Source organism: Pygocentrus nattereri, chromosome 4 (genome assembly GCF_015220715.1).
Source record: "Pygocentrus nattereri isolate fPygNat1 chromosome 4, fPygNat1.pri, whole genome shotgun sequence".
In the NCBI taxonomy this organism is placed as follows: Eukaryota; Metazoa; Chordata; class Actinopteri; order Characiformes; family Serrasalmidae; genus Pygocentrus; species Pygocentrus nattereri.
The window spans coordinates 24,179,005-24,197,293 of NC_051214.1; the positions used below are offsets into that span (position 1 = coordinate 24,179,005).

General features: G+C 41.2%; 1 protein-coding gene across 1 annotated transcript; it reads right to left on the reverse strand.

The window, feature by feature from the left end:
* Positions 1-3,989: 3,989 nt before the first annotated feature.
* On the reverse strand, positions 3,990-16,589 carry mcm3 (minichromosome maintenance complex component 3). Its single transcript, XM_017718482.2, has 17 exons — positions 16,419-16,589; positions 14,594-14,706; positions 13,182-13,390; positions 12,406-12,536; positions 11,627-11,865; positions 11,062-11,170; positions 10,651-10,804; positions 9,789-9,920; positions 8,293-8,501; positions 7,922-8,096; positions 7,489-7,615; positions 6,807-6,951; positions 6,421-6,561; positions 6,061-6,167; positions 5,787-5,875; positions 5,575-5,659; positions 3,990-4,551 (listed from the first exon to the last, which is right to left on the reverse strand). Exons 1-17 carry the CDS (start codon positions 16,491-16,493, stop codon positions 4,353-4,355), a joined length of 2,439 nt encoding a protein of 812 aa, XP_017573971.1. The 5' UTR covers positions 16,494-16,589; the 3' UTR covers positions 3,990-4,352.
* Between the last annotated feature and the right edge of the window lie 1,700 nt (positions 16,590-18,289).

The following is an 18,289-nucleotide window of genomic DNA, read 5'->3' on the forward strand; positions in this document are numbered from 1 at the left end:
ATGGCACACTTGTCCTTTCAAACATGTTGCTGATGTCGGGAGAAAACCTCGTATCTCCATTTTTGCCATTTTTCAGTTTTTGATATAGTTTGAAAAAGCCTGTTACTCTTTACACTGTGTGTAAATTTCATGATGAATGGACGAAAAGAAATGGCCCAAAATGACTTGGAAAGACGTCTGGTTCCATTGACTTACATTCAAATTAAAGTAGGTTTTTTCCTTCTCCTGTAAAGTTACCATTTTGGAGATACGAGGTTTTCTTCCGACAACAGCGTTAAGCAAGCTGTGCCTCTAACAGACTGTCTAACAGACCGCACATAAATGTACAATTAGAGATTATTGCCATTCTACAGAAATGTCCACTTCTCTGTCTAGTCATAGCAGTCACTGGTGTTACTGATCGTCATTGGTGTTGCACATAAGAAAGGTAACACCAGAGACACTTTTAATGAAAAATCCATTTTACAAAATGGCAGCTACATAAAACCACATGTTAATCATGGAACATCCAATAAAATATGCAATTTAATCCATTTGTATTTCATTTTTTCACAATTTCCTAAGAATAAAGTCGGTCACACCAGTGACATCAACTAAAAGCACTCAGCTTTTCTTCATAGATCCTCAGAAAACAGGTGAAAGGAAGTCAAGTGATGTCATCGGTGTGATTTTTATTTCAAAACAAGAGATTTTCTGTTACGCGGTAACACCAGTGACACGACTCCTGGCGACCACAACTTTCATTATAGATTTTATTATATTTATTTGCCATTTGTTTTCTTTATGTCATTTAATTTATATTGTGTAGATTATTGCAGTCAAAATATGGCACATGACTGTGATGACGAGCTCTTCTGTGGTGCTTGGAATTCCGTATAATTGATTTAAAAACCAATGTGACTGAATTCATGGCTCAAGAAAGTGTAATTGTTAAAATAACATTGTTTTATTTTAAAATATAAATAAATTGTAACCCTGACATGTTTTTCACGTGGAATATGCTAGGGATCAGGGGTCAATGCTAGGGACACAAAAATGGACGTTTCTGTAGAATGACCCATTGATATATATTTATAAACACAGGAGGCTCAAGAGACTTTTATCTTGCTATTTTCTGTGTAGGTTTCTCTGGAGGTTTATGTGCACTTGAGGAGCAAGTTATTGCTGATACACCATGGAACAGATCCAAGCACTGATACACAGTGTTACTAGTGGTTATGGTAAAGAGCTTCTGCCTACGCCAGCTACTTCTGTATAAGGTCAGACGAGGAAATGTGACAGTTAAACAGTTACATGACGCCCCAGCAACTAGTGCATAGGGCTCTAAAGAGAGACGGTGAAGTACTTTGTCCATATTTGGCTTTTGCGAGCTAACAGAGAATAGGGTATATATAGTACAGTGTGAAAGCCAGAGACCACCTTCATTTAGTTCATTTCCAGTCAAAACAGCCATTAAGCGCAAGTTATTCATTTTTCAGACGACATCTCCAAAAAGATAAATCCTCCTGCATGACGAAGGCAAAGTCAAAGAAAAATAAATCGAAAACAGACATTTCCAAAATTGGAGTTTAAAAGATGATTAAAAGATTTAGAAAAAGACTTCTAACAACCAAAGACCAATAACTATCATCGTCAAATAAACAGCCCTATCTGCAGCACCCAGGGAGCAGCTGGGGGTCAGGTGTCTTGCTCAAAGACACCTCAGTCATGTACTGTCAGCTCTGGGGATCGAACCGGCCACCTACAGGGCTGGTTCCCTAACCCCGAGCCAACAACTGCCCCACTATATATATATATATAGAAGAAGTCATATGTCATATATATATATATATATATATATATATATATATATATATATATATATATATATATATATATATATATATATATATATATATACATATATATATATATATATATATATACATATATATATATATATATATATATAAGACTTGGAAAAAAGTCTGATTCCATGACTTACAATACAATAAGTATGTTTTTTCCTTCTCCTGTAAAGTTATTATTTTGGATATACAAGGTTTTGGTTCGACATCAGCGACATAATCAAATGAAATCAAACCAAATTTATTTGTAGCACTTTTTATAACTAATGTTGTCACAAAGCAGCTTCACAGAATTCCAGCAAAGACAAAGTTTTAACAAGAATCTAAAACCCCCATGTGAGCAAGCCAGAGGCAACAGTGGCAAGGAGAAACTCCCTCAGAGCTGAGGAAGAAACCTTGGGAGGAACCCACGCTCACAAGGGGGGACCCATCCTCCTCTGGTCAGACTACCTATAAAATTATTGTACTGCTATTATTAATAGTAGTAGTAGTAGTAATAGCTAAGATATACACTGCTCAAAAAAATAAAGGGAACACTTAAACAACACAATGTAACTCCAAGTAAATCAAACTTCTGTGAAATCAAACTGTCCACTTAGGAAGCAACACTGATTGACAATCATTTTCACAGCTGTTGTGCAAATGGAATAGACAACAGCTGTAAATTATTGGCAATTAGCAAGACACACTCAATAAAGGAGTGGTTCTGCAGGTGGGGACCACAGGCCACTTCTCAGTACCTTTCTGCTTTCTGGCTGATGTTTTGGTCACTTCTGAATGTTGGTGGTGCTTTCACACTCGTGGTAGCATGAGACGGACTCTACAACCCACACAAGTGGCTCAGGTAGTGCAGCTCAGCCAGGATGGCACATTAATGCGAGCTGTGGCAAGAAGGTTTGCTGTGTCTGTCAGTGTAGTGTCCAGAGGCTGGAGGCGCTACCAGGAGACAGGCCAGCACACCAGGAGGCGTGGAGGAGGCCGTAGGAGGGCAACAACCCAGCAGCAGGACCACTACCTCTGCCTTTGTGCAAGGAGGAACATGAGGAGCACTGCCAGAGCCCTGCAAAATGACCTCCAGCAGGCCACAAATGTGCATGTGTCTGCACAAACGGTTAAAAACCGACTCCATGAGGACGGTATGAGGGCCCGACGTCCACAGATGGGGGTTGTGCTCACAGCCCAACACCGTGCAGGACGCTTGGCATTTGCCAGAGAACACCAGGATTGGCAAATTCGCCACTGGCGCCCTGTGCTCTTCACAGATGAAAGCAGGTTCACACTGAGCACATGTGACAGACGTGACAGAGTGTGGAGATGCCGTGGAGAGCGATCTGCTGCCTGCAACATCCTTTAGCATGACTGGTTTGGCAGTGGGTCAGTAATGGTGTAGGGTGGCATTTCTTTGGAGGGCCGCACAGCCCTCCATGTGCTCGCCAGAGGTAGCCTAACTGCCATTAGGTACCGAGATGAGATCCTCAGACCCCTTGTGAGACCATATGCTGGTGCGGTTGGCCCTGGGTTCCTCCTAATGCACGACAATGCTAGACCTCATGTGGCTGGAGTGTGTCACCAGTTCCTGCAAGATGAAGGCATTGAAGCTATGGACTGGCCCACCCGTTCCCCAGACCTGAATCCAATCGAGCACATCTGGGACATCATGTCTTGCTCCAGGTCTAGGAGGAGATCCCTCAGGAGACCATCCGCCACCTCATCAGGAGCATGCCCAGGCATTGTAGGGAGGTCATACAGGCACGTGGAGGCCACACACAATACTGAGCCTCATTTTGACTTGTTTTAAGGACATCACATCAAAGTTGGATCAGCCTGTAGGGTGTTTTCCACTTAAATTTTATATATATATTTTTATACCTTAAGTGACGTATTTAAATTAAAAATAGCTCATTTTAAAGCTTAGCAGTTTTAAAAGAAAAACAGCACATGAATATTGGCCAATGCTTAAGGTTTCACTATCAGTATCAGAAAACAACAGATACTTAGATATAGGTATTAAGCTTTCTCTAGTACATACCTTTACATGAGAAAAAGGACTACCTCTATATCTAAAAAAATTATTTCAATTAAAATAAATATTCATTTGCCTCAAGTTCGCAGGAAAGGACATAAGAATATGCAACACAAACGTTTAACAAAATTGCTTTTTTTATTTTTCAGTTTTTCTATAGGGCAGCAATTTTAACCCTCCTCTGAACAAGCAATATATACAAGTGTTTGGCCAAACTCTTAAAATGCAATGCAGATAAAACAATCACAATAAATCAAGGAAATGCACCTGTGAGACTGAGTTAGATGAGTTAATGTGCACATTAAGGCGAGCAACTGTCTTTGAACAAAGAAACTAAAACATGCATTTAAATATGCACAGTGATTTATGGGTAATAAACATCTTGCTTATACGTATCTGAAACGGACCAAGCCCTGACAAATGTCCACATTCTGCAGGTTAGAGCTTCCTCCTTTCTCTTTCTCCTCCTCACGCTTTCCTCTTTAGATGAGGAAGATGATGTCGTCGGCTACCATGACCTGATTATCATCCTGCATGCGTCCGAGGGCGGCACGGACCTCAGCCTGATCGAAGGGGGTGGGGCAGGTCTTATTGATGCCTTCCATCAGAGCATTCATGCCCACGGACTGAGCGTGTGCAGAGCGGAAGACCTCCAGCAATGCGGCTTTGAACTCCTTCAGCCTGGAAAAAAATAATTTTAACTATAGGGCAAGACAGTAAAAACGCAACTGAAGTGATACTTTATCCGCCATCTGCCCTTATTCTAAACCTCAGCAGATACTGTAATGTAACCTCAACAAGCCCTTATTATGTTTCAAGAGATTTGCTTATAATTGAGAAGTATAACTAACTGAACATACGGATCCTCCCTGATAGCAGGTTTTACTCCGTAATAAACCAGTATAAAAGGAAAATGAACTGTGATTTTCGATTCATGTTGACCTCAAAGCCCAGACTGTGATGACTTTACAACTAGATATTTAAGCCCAATCCAACTTCACCCCTCGCCCCTACCACCTGGCCCTCAGCCCTGTGTTTTGCACGTTCACGTCTAGGGTTATGGTGTTCCAATTTTTGTTGAGATAGAGGGGTAGGGTGAAGTGTTAGGACTACATGGCCCTCCAAACTGAGGGTTTTCAGAGACTCACTCCAAACAGAGTGATATGAAAAAAGAGAAAAAATGGCAAGATGGCTGCACGAGCGACCAAAGAAACCACAAATGTGAGAATTTTCTCCATTACGGTAACCATTGTTTTATATTAGTTTTATGTTGTTTCAATGTATTCTGGTCGTTTTCTTCATAAGAAGCATAAACACACCATCACTGAATTCGGGCCGGGTCACCTACAGCGCAGCACTAGTGTTAATGTTAATGAAGCAAGTTTAAGTTTTTTGTTTTTTTTTTGAGGGTTGTCCTACTTCATACGGCAAGATTTCAACCACTACCCCTTGTAACTCAGGTCCAAGGGGTTAGAGTGACACTCGAAATCAAGGGGTAGGGGTAAAAAGAGGAAAAGGGATTGGGCCTTAAACTGGCTACCAAAATGGTGCTAAGCAAGAACAACCAGTGGCTAAACAGCTCCAGGTACAATAATATTTTTCCCCAAAAAGGTACTTCAAGAAGAAACTAAGGGAAGAATTTGTCTGTTTAAAATGTATTACTGTTTGTTATATCAATGCCTATTTCGAGGTGCCAGCACCTACCTGTCCGCTGATAATTCTGAGTGACCGTTCTGCTCAGGCGTCTCCATGGGCTCCTCAGCAGGCCTTGCAGGGGCAGGAGATTGGACTGAGCACATGGGGGAAAAGCATTGTCAATGAATGACCACTTGCAGAGGCAACTAAAAAATGAGATGATGAGGTGAGGCATTTTAATATACTCCATTTTGATTGTAATATAATGTAACTCAACATACTCTGAGGTATATCTGCCTCAGTGGTGAAGTCATATGGATCATAGGGTTCACTGCCCTGTGATGGCCTGCGCTCAGCTGAACGGCGCCTCCTACACAACAATCACACATGCAAGAAAAAGAGATAAAACATTGTACACTCTGGGACAGCCAAGGGAAAATACAACTATATGCGTTTATGTGCTAGATACAATTCTTTAAAATTATGCTTGAGATAAGCTGATCATGCAAACAGGGGACCGATTGGGGACCTATAGAATGTCTGAAGTAACCAGACCTCTTCCTCTGCTGCCGAGGGGTGTCCTGACCTTCCTCCTCCTCCTCATCTTCAGATGCTGAGTCCTGTTCTCCCTGTCTGGAACGTTTCCTCTCCTTCTCCAGAACCTACAAGATGCAACAGAAATAAATATTTTTTAAACATTTCATTTATGTCTATCACATATGGTCTGTAGAATCTATGTGAGTAATCTTTGCTACACCCTGAGCTCAGATATCAATCTCAAGATCTGTTATTCAGTAACTGCTACGAAAGTAATGCTTAGTTTTCAGAAGGAGGAGCTGAAGCGTGGAACCACATGCAGGGCCTAAGTAAACTTGTTCTTTGATACCAACAGAGGAAAGAGTAAGACTTTCATACCTTTTTAAAGTAGGCGAACTGAACAAGCTCCACTGCAACCTCTGTGTCCTCAAGCTCCACAGACTTGCTCATGCGGGCCTTGGCGTGAGCCGTGGACAAACGGATCATAGTCTCCAGAGTCCTGGCTGTGACAGGGGACGTCTGGAGGGGCGGGAAGTCTAAGTTAGTAAGCCTTTTGGGCACCATGGGAGTGGAAAGATTCCAAATAAATAGCTAACTCCCAGACTTACGACAACAAAATATACTTAGCTTCTGAAGTAACAAAAATTAGTGACCGTGTACACTCACATAAATGCATCCAGGAACATTTCAAAAGATGATGTATAACACCAGAGAAAGTATGACTGTGTAGGTGTCAGTGTATAGTGTAGGTGTGCTCTTCGTACCCGAGCAATGTCAGAGCCAAGCTGGTCCTGGCTGCGCAGTCGCGAGTACTCCTCTGCGATGTGATTGGCTGCTTCTTGGGTCAGTACAGGGGAAATCGCTTTGGCGACATGAATGTACTTCCTCATGAACTCTTTGCTCACCACTCTGTCCGTGAAGAGAACAGAAGCCACATGCATGAGACCTTTCAGTATAATTAATGATCTAGGACCAATTTATGACCTTTGTATCCCAATCTATTTGACACATATGCATAAGTATGAGAACTAATTCTAGATTAGAAGTATACTCATACAATTAGCTCACTGATACATATGGAATAGGCTCCTGGTAACAACTGTCTCTCATTAACCCCTTAAAATTCCAAGCTTATTACATACCAGTTCCTTAGTTCAGCAACTACAGGGCCTTCAATGCAAACAGGCTGAATTATGCTTAGGTTACAGAAGTGTGCAATAACACTCTGTGACCACCGGTGGACCCATGACCATGTAGGGGGTTTAACCCCTTAAATGGCCAGGACCTGTTAGCAGATTCAAACTGTACCACACTCCCATTCCTTAAGAATACCTCAGCTGTTTGAGCTGTAGCTCATGTGGTTAAATAATTAGCCTAGGTTATTCAACTGGTCTGAAAACAAGTACTTCCTTAACTACAAAAAAACATTAAGAACACAGGTTTTACCTTTGCCTTCTGTTGCCATGGAGAAGGTTGTTGTGCTTCTCATACACTTGCAGCTCTGTCTCTGCCTCCTGAGCTGCATCTGGATCATCAGTGGCCAAGACATCTACTGCTCCACCCAGAGCCAGTGCTGCAACATACACATAACACACATGCTGAATGCAATTATCTACAACTCACTCTATGACATGTTGCAAACTCAAAAAGGCACAATAGCACTTTTTTATTTCTGATTGCAATATAGAAACCATAGACCAGATTAATTCCTTTTTTCCCAGCGAATAAAGCATTTAATGCTGATATTCGCCTGATATCTTTTTCCACCCATGTCCAACAGCTTACTATGCAACTGAACTCTACCTCTGTTCTCAAAGGTAATACTCAGCAGAGCTGAGAAATGAGACCACTTTAAATTGTTTGGCTGAAGCTTGAATACCTGCTCCTTCCTGCTCATGGGGGTCCCGGTAGCGATGCATGCGCAGCACATGGTCTGAGATCTCCCGGTCCTGTTCAGGATCCATCTGGTCCAGCATGATGAAGAGCAGGTCAAAACGAGACAGCAGGGAGTCCTGCAGGCCAATATTCTCCATTGGTGTCTTATACTGGTCATACTGCAGAGAGAGAAACAGAAAGAAAAAGAGAGAAAGAGTCACACTCACAAATGAATAGACATCATTCCTAGAAACAGAATATATATGACATTATAGTGACTTTTAACTGAGATTTGACAACACATTTGAACCCCCCATGGGTACAACAGTCAAGAGCATACGAGTCATTTTTATTAGGATCATATGAAGTGCTCACCCTTCCATAGACTGGATTGGCGGCTGCCAGAACGCTGCAGCGGGCATTCAGACGGGCGTGGATGCCCGCCTTGGCAATGGTGACACGTCCCTGCTCCATAACCTCGTGAATGGCAGTACGATCCATGTCAGACATCTTGTCAAACTCATCAATGCAGACCACGCCTCGATCAGCCAGCACCATGGCACCAGCCTCCAGCCGACGCTCACCTAAGACACGTGAGACAGCAAGAGTCAAATGTTACTAGCCATAACACTCCTACAACAATGTAAAAACAGCATCCTTTATTAACAATAAACAAAAACTGTTAAATAAGATTCTCCAAAAAGGACGTCGCTGATTACGCACACATTAACCTATCAATAAAACTTTACCCTGCCTCCTTCTCTTTTGTCTGGTTTTGTGTCTTCTGGTGTTCTTTGTTCTTTTGTTAATTGTTTTTAGGGTTCTTGAAATGTGCAATATAAGTTTAATGTACACTCACTGGCCACTTTATTAGGTGCATCTGTTTAATTGCTTGTTAACACAAATAGCTAATCAGCCAATCACATGGCTGCAACTCAATGCATTTAGGCATGTAGAGGTGGTCAAGACAACTTGCTGAAGTGCAGACCGAGCATCAGGATGGGGGAAGAAAGGTGATTTAAGAGACTTTGAACGTGGCGTGGTTGTTGGTGCCAGACGGGCTGGTCTGAGTATTTCAGAAACTGCTGATCTACTGGGATTTTCACGCACAACCATCTCTAGGGTTTACAGACAATGGTCCGAAAAAGAGGAAATATCCAGTGAGCGGCAGCTGTGTGGAGGAAAACGCCTTGTTGATGTGAGAGGTCAGAGGAGAATGGGCAGACTGGCTCGAGATGATAGAAAGACGACAGTCACTCAAATAACCAAACAGAATCTCTGAGGAATGTTTCCAACACCTTGTTGAAAGTATGACATGAAGAATTAAGGCAGTTCTGAAGGCAAAAGGGGGTCCAACCTTTCATTGGGTCTAATAAAGTGGCCAGTGATGTGTGTGTGTGTGTGTGTGTGTGTGTGTGTGTGTGTGTGTGTGTATATATATATATATATATATATATATATATATATATATATATATATATATATATATATATATATATAAAATTATTCTTATCACTATTTTTATCATAAAAAGATTATGTTAACTGTTGTTCCCAAACATCATTTACAGTTAGACATATTAGTTTTTAGGAGTTAAGAGGTCCACAAACTCCTTAAACTCTAAAGTTTAGTCAGCAGGCCCACACTTCCATTTCCCACTCATATTAGTTTCATAGCAACTACTGAATAACTACATAAGGCCAGCTTAGTCACTGTCCCAACATTCCTTTAGACTAGTGGTCTTAATAGCAGTGCTCAGGGTCTCGCAGATAGACCACATTTTTGCTCCATCCACATGCATTGTGATTTCAGTTTGAGCAAAAACATGGACAATCTGAAGACCTTAAGACCCCTGTTTCAAAATAAAGTACCTGTCTCCTGATCAGTGGTGACAGCAGCAGTCAGACCCACTCCGGATGAGCCACGGCCTGTGGTGGGGATAGCACGGGGAGCGGTATGCAGCACATACCGCAGCAGCTGAGACTTGGCCACAGAGGGGTCACCTGAGAAATGACACATGAACATCACACACTGTCTTCATGACATCTTCATGTTTTCATGAAGCTCTAATGCCTATTTTCACTGACACAATTCTAACAGCGACCAAAATTTCTTATTTGTTACTTCTTTGTTATCGTCTTTTTACAGTCAGCAATTATAACTGGTTATTCTAAACACTTTTGTCCAACGACAGACTATTCTTTTTCTTCATTCTTGTATTTATCGTCAAATCTTTTATTCATTTAGCTATTGCTCTATTATTGTTTTGCTGTATGGTGTCAACTAGAGGTATGGGTTCCCCACTTCTGAGTCTTGGTATATCTAAAGCAGTTGTGTCGAATCCTATCCGCAAAGGGCCACAGTTTTCATTCCAACAAAGCAGGAGATCACAAGATCATTTGTTTGATGGCTGAGCTGATTAAACTAGTAGAATCAGAAGTGCTCCCGCTAATTTGGAACGAAAACTTGCAGAAACAGCTGCCCTCTGTGGATACGACTGGACACCTCTACTCTAAAAGTTTTTCTTGCCACTGCTACCCTTAACTCGCCCATTTGGAGACTGAAACTGGATTTTCTGTAAAGTTGCTTTGTGACAACACTTGTGTAGTACTGTTTGAATTAGCAATCTTATTGCCCATCCAAGGCTGTTCTCCACAGCTGTTCTTACGATGTAGTAAACACTAGAAGTGTACACTTATGTCAAAAGTCTGTTCAACCAAATTGAATCCAAACCTATGAGAAGAACATTGATGTCTCCACGAATGCGAGATCCGTTTTCCAGAACCTTTTCCACTCCACCCAGCAGCATACACAGAATGGCCTTCTTAATATACTCGTGCCCGTGGATACTGGGGGCCAAAGAGCGGGCCAGTTGGTCAAACACATTCTGCAAAAGACAGAGGAAAACTGACTAAGTTTTATTTTTAAAACTTTTTAAACCAACATCCAAGAAAAAAGAAACTAAATCCGAGCAATAGTGTCATGCAGAATAGTAGAAGAGCACATAGTTATAGAGTGGCCTGCTTTACAGTCCTGAACAACAAAAATTAAGATAAATTTTAAAAAAAATAAGACAACAGCATACAGTAATAATACAGTATCATAAATCACTACCTATTATCATCTTTTTCCCCAATTTCTCACCTTTGTGCGAGACTTGCTGAAGTTCCTGATCTTCGCCACGTCATCTGCAGAAAAGTACGGAGTGACCTCTTTGCTCATCTGCTTCACTTGGCAGGCTATCATAATGGTCCTGAACAGACAGAGAGAATAATAATGATGCCAGACCACTCACCCAACATTTTTGGCTCATGCACAACTATAAAAATTACAGACTGAGAGTCAATTACTTACTTTTATAAAGTAGTTATACTGCAGAAGTCGATTTTTGTTGTGAATACAAAAACAATGAGCTTCCCAGTTTAACTCAATCCTTAATGCATTTACAAATATAAACCTATTTTCCACATTTTTGAGTAGAAATTTTTGTCTGTATTGTTCCTGTCAAATAAAAATAAAATAAAAGTAACACAAACAAACGCCTTGAAGCTAAAAACCTGCAAATATGTCCAGATTTCCATTCCTCTTCTATCTACACACCTTATATCTCAGTAATTTACAGTAGCATTTAGTAAAAGGTTAAGGGCTTAAAGGAGCCACAGCTGTGTTATAATTTCATATCTTCAAACTGTAAGAAGAGTGATTGTACCTGAAGTTGCCAGAGGTGAAGCCACCCTTCTTGCCAGGCAGGCAGCGATAGGTCCCAACGACTTGCACGCGGTCACCCGGTTTGGCCGCATCCACCATGTCATTGTCCAGAATGATGTCCACTGAGCGGGGCAGCTGGCCGGCAGGAGCTTTCTCCGGCATCTCCTGCACCGTGATGGTCTGATGATCCTTATAGATGGACAAGCCAAACTCTGTCTCCAGTGGATTGTTCTCTTCATCCTAATTGACACCAAAGAAAAAAAATCATGCTGGGCGTGGATGCACAACAGAGTTCTACACGACTGAAGTCTCAGATCACAATGTTCTCAGTAGTATCAAACGGCAGGCCCACAGTCCCGCACTTTTGGACCCTTACTTTCAGACCCACAATATGGACTCTTTACAAGTACGCCTCTAGTGGTTCAGTTCAGAACTGCAGTCACACTTTCCTGCCCTTCTGAGTGACATTTTTTGTTTTAGCACCAAAGTGTATTCAGTACGTAGTAGTGCTGCTTTCAAGCATAAGTGAGGCGATATTTTACACATTGTTGTATCGTGTGTGTTCCAAGTGCCAGATAAAGAGAAAACTGAGGTTGTGAAATGGGTGTTTATTAGCTTGCTGATATGGCTTCTGTATGTTACAAATGATAAACTTCTTCAGCTTTACATGACATCATATCCAGAGCTGAGAGTGCAGGGCTGCCAGTGCGGTACTGCAGCTCTGCAGCTAGACTCTTCCCAATGTGCTCGGCGTTACCATGTGAAAGCTGATGGGAATACCTTTGTTGGGTAGATGGCACTTGAAGGGAAAGCATCCAATGAGGTCATGTCTGTGTATTTACGCTCCAAAGTCTTCTTAGTGGCTGGGCAGAAATGGACACTTCGCACTACCTTGGGCCGCACCAGAGAGCCTGGAGAATGAAAACAAAAACACATTACATTTTCTGTAATTACGTTACCTTAATACATTTAGGTCCTGTTGTTTAGACTCTTGGGTCTTGGGGAGACATTACGGGTGGGCGTTATGGTGATATTTTATTGCAATCATGATATAATCTGATCATAATAAAGAGAATAATATGTTTACTAAGTTTAAATGCAGCAAACAAAACAGTGAATAAAAACACTATGTTTATTTGCTGATAGTGTTTTTAAAACTAGCAACTCTACCTGCTTCTCTGCCTACTCTAACTTATCAAAACTCAAATATATGAAAAAAAAAAAACATGAAACACTGTGATAGTGTTTTGTGAAAATGTCACCAAATACCTGATATACATCTATTGGCTCCCTTTTAATATTTATTTTAATATTTCTGGATTAGAGGCATAAACCTCCAGGATATTAAGGACCCTTGGAGTTTCTTTTACCTGCTGGTCTTGGCTGCTAAGTTATAATCTAGTTATAAGGCATTTATGCATCAGTGTTACACTTGTGGTGTTACAGTAATGCTATATCAAGGGTGTTGCAAAAAAACAGGCTGCTAGTCAGAAGATTTCTGACCGATATTTACAATTAAGCAAAACAACAAGAATGTCCTACAAGCTGAGACCTACATTTGGTGACAATGCCCTCAACGCACACCATGCTCCCCAGCAGGCGCGACGTGAGGGTGCGCGGGGTCACATGTTTGCTCCCAAAGCTGCCCTCCAGTCCAATGAAGAACTCCTCAAACTGCTTGGCGTAGGTGGCATCCACAGAAGCAACCAGGTCCTTAAGAGCACGCTGGAAGGCCAGGAGCTCTTCGAAAGCATTGTTCATTAGTCTGAAAAACAAAGCACTGCCATTAACTTCAGTGGCACTGCAGGGGTACCACTAATCTTTAAAACATTGTCTGGAAGCATGCAAAGGGAGAAAGAGCAGTCTAAAAACAAATTCAAGTAAAAACAACTGCTAGCACACAATGGAAAAACAGACTGAGTTCTACAAATCAGGAATGGCTCTGAAAGAATTCCTTATTCAAAGTGCTTATTTGGGTTAAATAAAACTGGTCAATTCACTCGTTACCACATAAAGTAATTATTAGACTGAACCGACAAGCCATTTTTACAGTGCAACTAGCTAGCACCAAAAAAACTCCGGGAATAAAAAACATTTCGGGCGAAGTTCTGCGTTCCCTATAGGGCAGCGGTCGAACTTCCTAGTACACTCGGCCACTAAACCCACAGGAAATTATGTTTGGGAGGTACCATCAATCTTTCTAATATAAAGTGCTACTGCTTAAAAGTAGACACTTAAAAAGATGGTTCTTCTAGGATTCTTTAGATTCTTAAGTGAGTGGTTCTATTTAGTGTTCTATAGAGAACCGCTTGGTGCGTGGTGATTTTTTTCCCCAGATTGATGGAGAAAGGGTTGTATATGATTCTGTATAGAACCATTTTAAAAATGGTTCTTTGCAGCACCAAAAAGCATTCTATTGTTACGAGCTTGACATCGTAACAACAGCAGAACCCTTTCCAGTGCAAAATCCAGTGCTATATGCATATATATTTTGAAAAAGGTTCTATACATCTATACATCCAACAATCTGAATAACCATTTCACCCTGCAAGTAACTGTTTAAGCATGAAATGGGTCGATATAGAACTCAGGGTTCTAAATAGAAGCATTCCCCTTACTAAAGAACCCGTGAAGAACCAAATTTTTTAAGAGTGTAAGAGCTGTAAGTAACAATAAAGCACTTCAGATGCTGAACCAATATCTCAGAATGAAATTAAGTCACAAAATTCAATAAAAATATATTTTCTGTCTCACAAATACTGCCTGAGTATGATTTGACAGTAATCATAAAAGTACAACGCCTTCATGTTTACTCACTTTAACAGACTGTAACTAACTAGTTATTACCTCGAATCACTTCATGCAAAGACAACAGGCTGTTATGTGGATCTCAGATGATTCAGATAGTTGGTGTGATGTGAATTCAGGATGAGGGGAAATGTGAAGTCGTTGTTAGTGAAGTACGTACTTGGCAGCGCGAGCTTCGTTGCGGCGCCGCAGATCGTTGATATTGACGATGAGGCGAAATTTATTCTCGTTGATCATATCCCGAACCTTGCTCTGATAGACTCCCTGGTCTTGCTGCAAAACACAATAAAAACACATAAAGACGACAAACACCGATTCCTCAACTTCTCTGGCTCATAATAATACAGCGGGCCGTGACTGTAACAGCAGTCCAGACGTGTTCTTTGTGTACAGAAGGTTAGTTTTAGGTTAGAGAAGGTAACAAACTCATGAGAAAAACTGTATCAATGAAATTCGACCCTCAGCCGAGAAGAAAATATGTTTTAATATATTACAAGGAGGAGCTGTCTAAACATATTAGGAGAAGATGTTTGGTCTATCGGATTTCACGAAGAGCAAAAGAGGCGAATTTGACAATTTTATATGATGTTTACCCCTATGTTTTAATTTAAAGACAAATACATGTTGTTACTGCTGTAATAACACTGGGACTATGGAAGAGCTTGTGTCGCAAACATTCTGGAAATTCATCTATTTCATAAATGTCTGTGAAGGTGGGCCAATTCTTGGAGATAATTCAAAAATATTGACTTTTTAATAAATATTCAGCTCCCCCCCGCGACCCTGACGGAGAAGCGGCTTAGAAAATGGATGGATGGATGGATACTGTGATGTAAACATTTTATATAAGGGTGTCTATGTATGTGCTTATATGTAACTAAATATGCGCTTGTACAAGTCTCTGAAAAGTGTGAAAAGGAAGAAAGGCCAACAACTGTTACCTTTAACTGGCCCATTTTTGTTGATTAAGGAAGACCCTCATTAAAAGCTGCCTTTATTTTATTCACTTATTCTTCCTTGAGACCACCGGTGGTTCCAAAACGCACTTCTTCATAACTTTCATATTTCATCAGCCGGGTATCGTATGATGCTCTTCTTTCCAGTCAAATAGATGGTGATGTGATTTTAAACCCTCATAATAAAAGAAGCTGAACTCAGTTTGTTTTTCAACTGAAAGTCGAGCCGTTTTTCCACAAATCTGGGCTATAAACTATAAACAGACGGCGTCTCTTCAGTGATCACCTCTGTAAAAATTACCGTTATAAAATAATACAAAGAGTGTCTGAGACTTTTGGCTTTCAGCAGTAAACAGTAAGTATATAGTAATATGTGTAGATCATAAAACACATGTTCTGTTCATTTGAGGACAGCTTTTAGAAAAAAATAAATGATCGAAAATTTACATTTATTTCATGCAGTTGCTGTATAATATACCTTATGATTTGGTCTCGTAAATTCAGATGGACAAACCAAAATATACCCTGGAGAACAAGAGGCAAACTGCTGTTTTACTGTCCCACATTGTGGTTCTTCAGTGCTCTGTTTGCAGCGTCTGCCTTGTGTGTTTACACACTGACGAACATATTACACTAAAATGAGAAAATACTGATTCCTGGCTAATGCCTTGCTGATAAAACAGAAATACACTGACTTTAACTAACACAACCCGTGTCTAAGCAGCTTTTACACGGCGGGTTTGTTGGTGTGAGTGGAGGCCTAGCATTGGCTTTTGTCCTTGTTAACTCGGTAGCTTAGCATGGCACCTATTTACACCACATACCACGTCTTAGTCCGTTTACTGACCATTAAACCCGCTCGAATCAGCGCACAGCGATGGTGTGTCACACCGAGGTGTATAATATTTGGAATACCTGTTAAAACAGCTGGACTATCCTAGTTAACTCACCTGGCTGAGTCTACTGCAGACCAGTGTGAGGACCAGGTTACTCCTCAACGAGCTCGAGCTATAAAAGTGCAGTACTTACATCGTCGTCCAGAAAGTCCAGATAGTCCCTCTGGGCCTCCCTCATCTCATGGTCGTCCAAAACTTCAGTGGCCATTTTTAGATAAAAAGTGGTAAATCTGCAAAGACGAGTGTATCAGCAACGTGTCGAGTGTATCTACCGACCACCCCGGTGTTCTGCTCTGAGTCGCTTTTCGCGCCACACGGAGTTCTGACGCTGTCTGTTCCGCGCCGTGATTGGTCAGAGCAGCGTCGAGTAATTATAATATGCATCGTTCTACGGTGCGTCGTCCAATAAAGCAGCGGGAGCTGTGCTTCCGTCCAGCCCCTTTCCACATTTCGCGCGAAAAGTTCTGAGTACTGCGCATGCGCCACATGACCAGGCTTACCAAAGCCGATTCTCCCGGGAAATTTCGGCTGTCGCTGCTCTCTTTCACGGTGTATTCCCAGGATCAGAAATCTCCCATATTTCACCCGTTTTAAGACACAAAGGACAGGCAGCACTTTAGATCGAGATTAACGCTGTACTTTTAACTACATGGCCTGTCTTTTTGATGGCCTGGACGTGGCCACGCCCCGTGTAAACAGCGCCATTTGAGAGCCTTTGAGACCAAAAGGGAAATGGTCTTGGACATAGAAGTGTTTTATCTGCTTGTTTGTTTGTTTGTTATTTTATTCACCGTGACCAATACAGATTCTGTTATGCATCATATTTAAAAATAATACCTATAATAGAATATAGGGACCAGGATGTTATTCTCATCAGGTCATGTAGAGTAGGGGTCTGCAACCCAAGTGTTATGAACAGCCATTTTGTCCTTTCAACTAAAATCAAACCACCTCGGGAGCCACAACGTTTTGTGTCCATTATACCTTTTTGTCCCAGTATGTGGTAATCTACTAGTAGAGGATAAAAAAATATAAATAAAAACGCAGACTTACTTTGCCCTGCTTTAAACTTTAGCTCAGCTATAGCCGGTTTTCTCGCATCTCCGGCAGGATACTTTTCCTCAAAAGTAGAATAGTTTCTTGTAAAATGTCTCTCAACATTTACAAGGCTGAAGTTTCTTCTCATTCGCCAGCTACTTGTTCTAATTTTCCCGTTCTACCTTAAATGGTGCCTGGCGCACCAGATTGTAAATGTTGCTCCATTTAAGGTGGAATGGGACAATTCAAACAAGAAGCTGGTGAAAGAGAAGCGACTTCTGCCTTGCAATTTTTTAGTTTTTGACAGTTTCTCATCGCAGATTAAGCATATCAGGAAACCAGCTGGAGCCATTATAAATGCAAATAAGTCCATACGTCTCCAAATTATTGATGTTCAGCTTGAATCTTTATCTTTGCCATTTTATAAGCAAGATTTATCTGCATTGATATGGTGGCCAGCAGCCTGATCGCCAACCTTCAGAATCAGCTGATATAGCTTACGTTAACCAGCATTTAAGACCATTTAGTGTTAGAACTGTGTTGAACGGTCAGCAGAGCTTTATTTTACTGTAAAGGAGGATTTTTTTCCCCCTAAAAATCGAATTCTACTGTGGAGCTGTAACAGGGCACTAAAAGAGCTGTATGTCGCCGATCCCTGGACTAGAGCTACATGTGCCTGTATTCTTCATATCCTGGTATCCAGGCACTGTAATGTGCTGGGCCTGGAGTAATATTTTTCTGCAAATGTAAGTGCTCGCACTCATACCAATAAAATATTTAAAAGATAATTAGAAGATAACTGAGAAAAGTCACTATGAAAGTCACCCTTTACGTCTAGTCACAAAACGTGCCCCCCTCCCCATCCCGCTAGCAGTTCTCCCACATCAAGGTCAAAACCACCCAGTGTCATTTACGCACTGAACTAAGCAACGTAATGTACTTGGTTCAACTTGATACAGTACCACA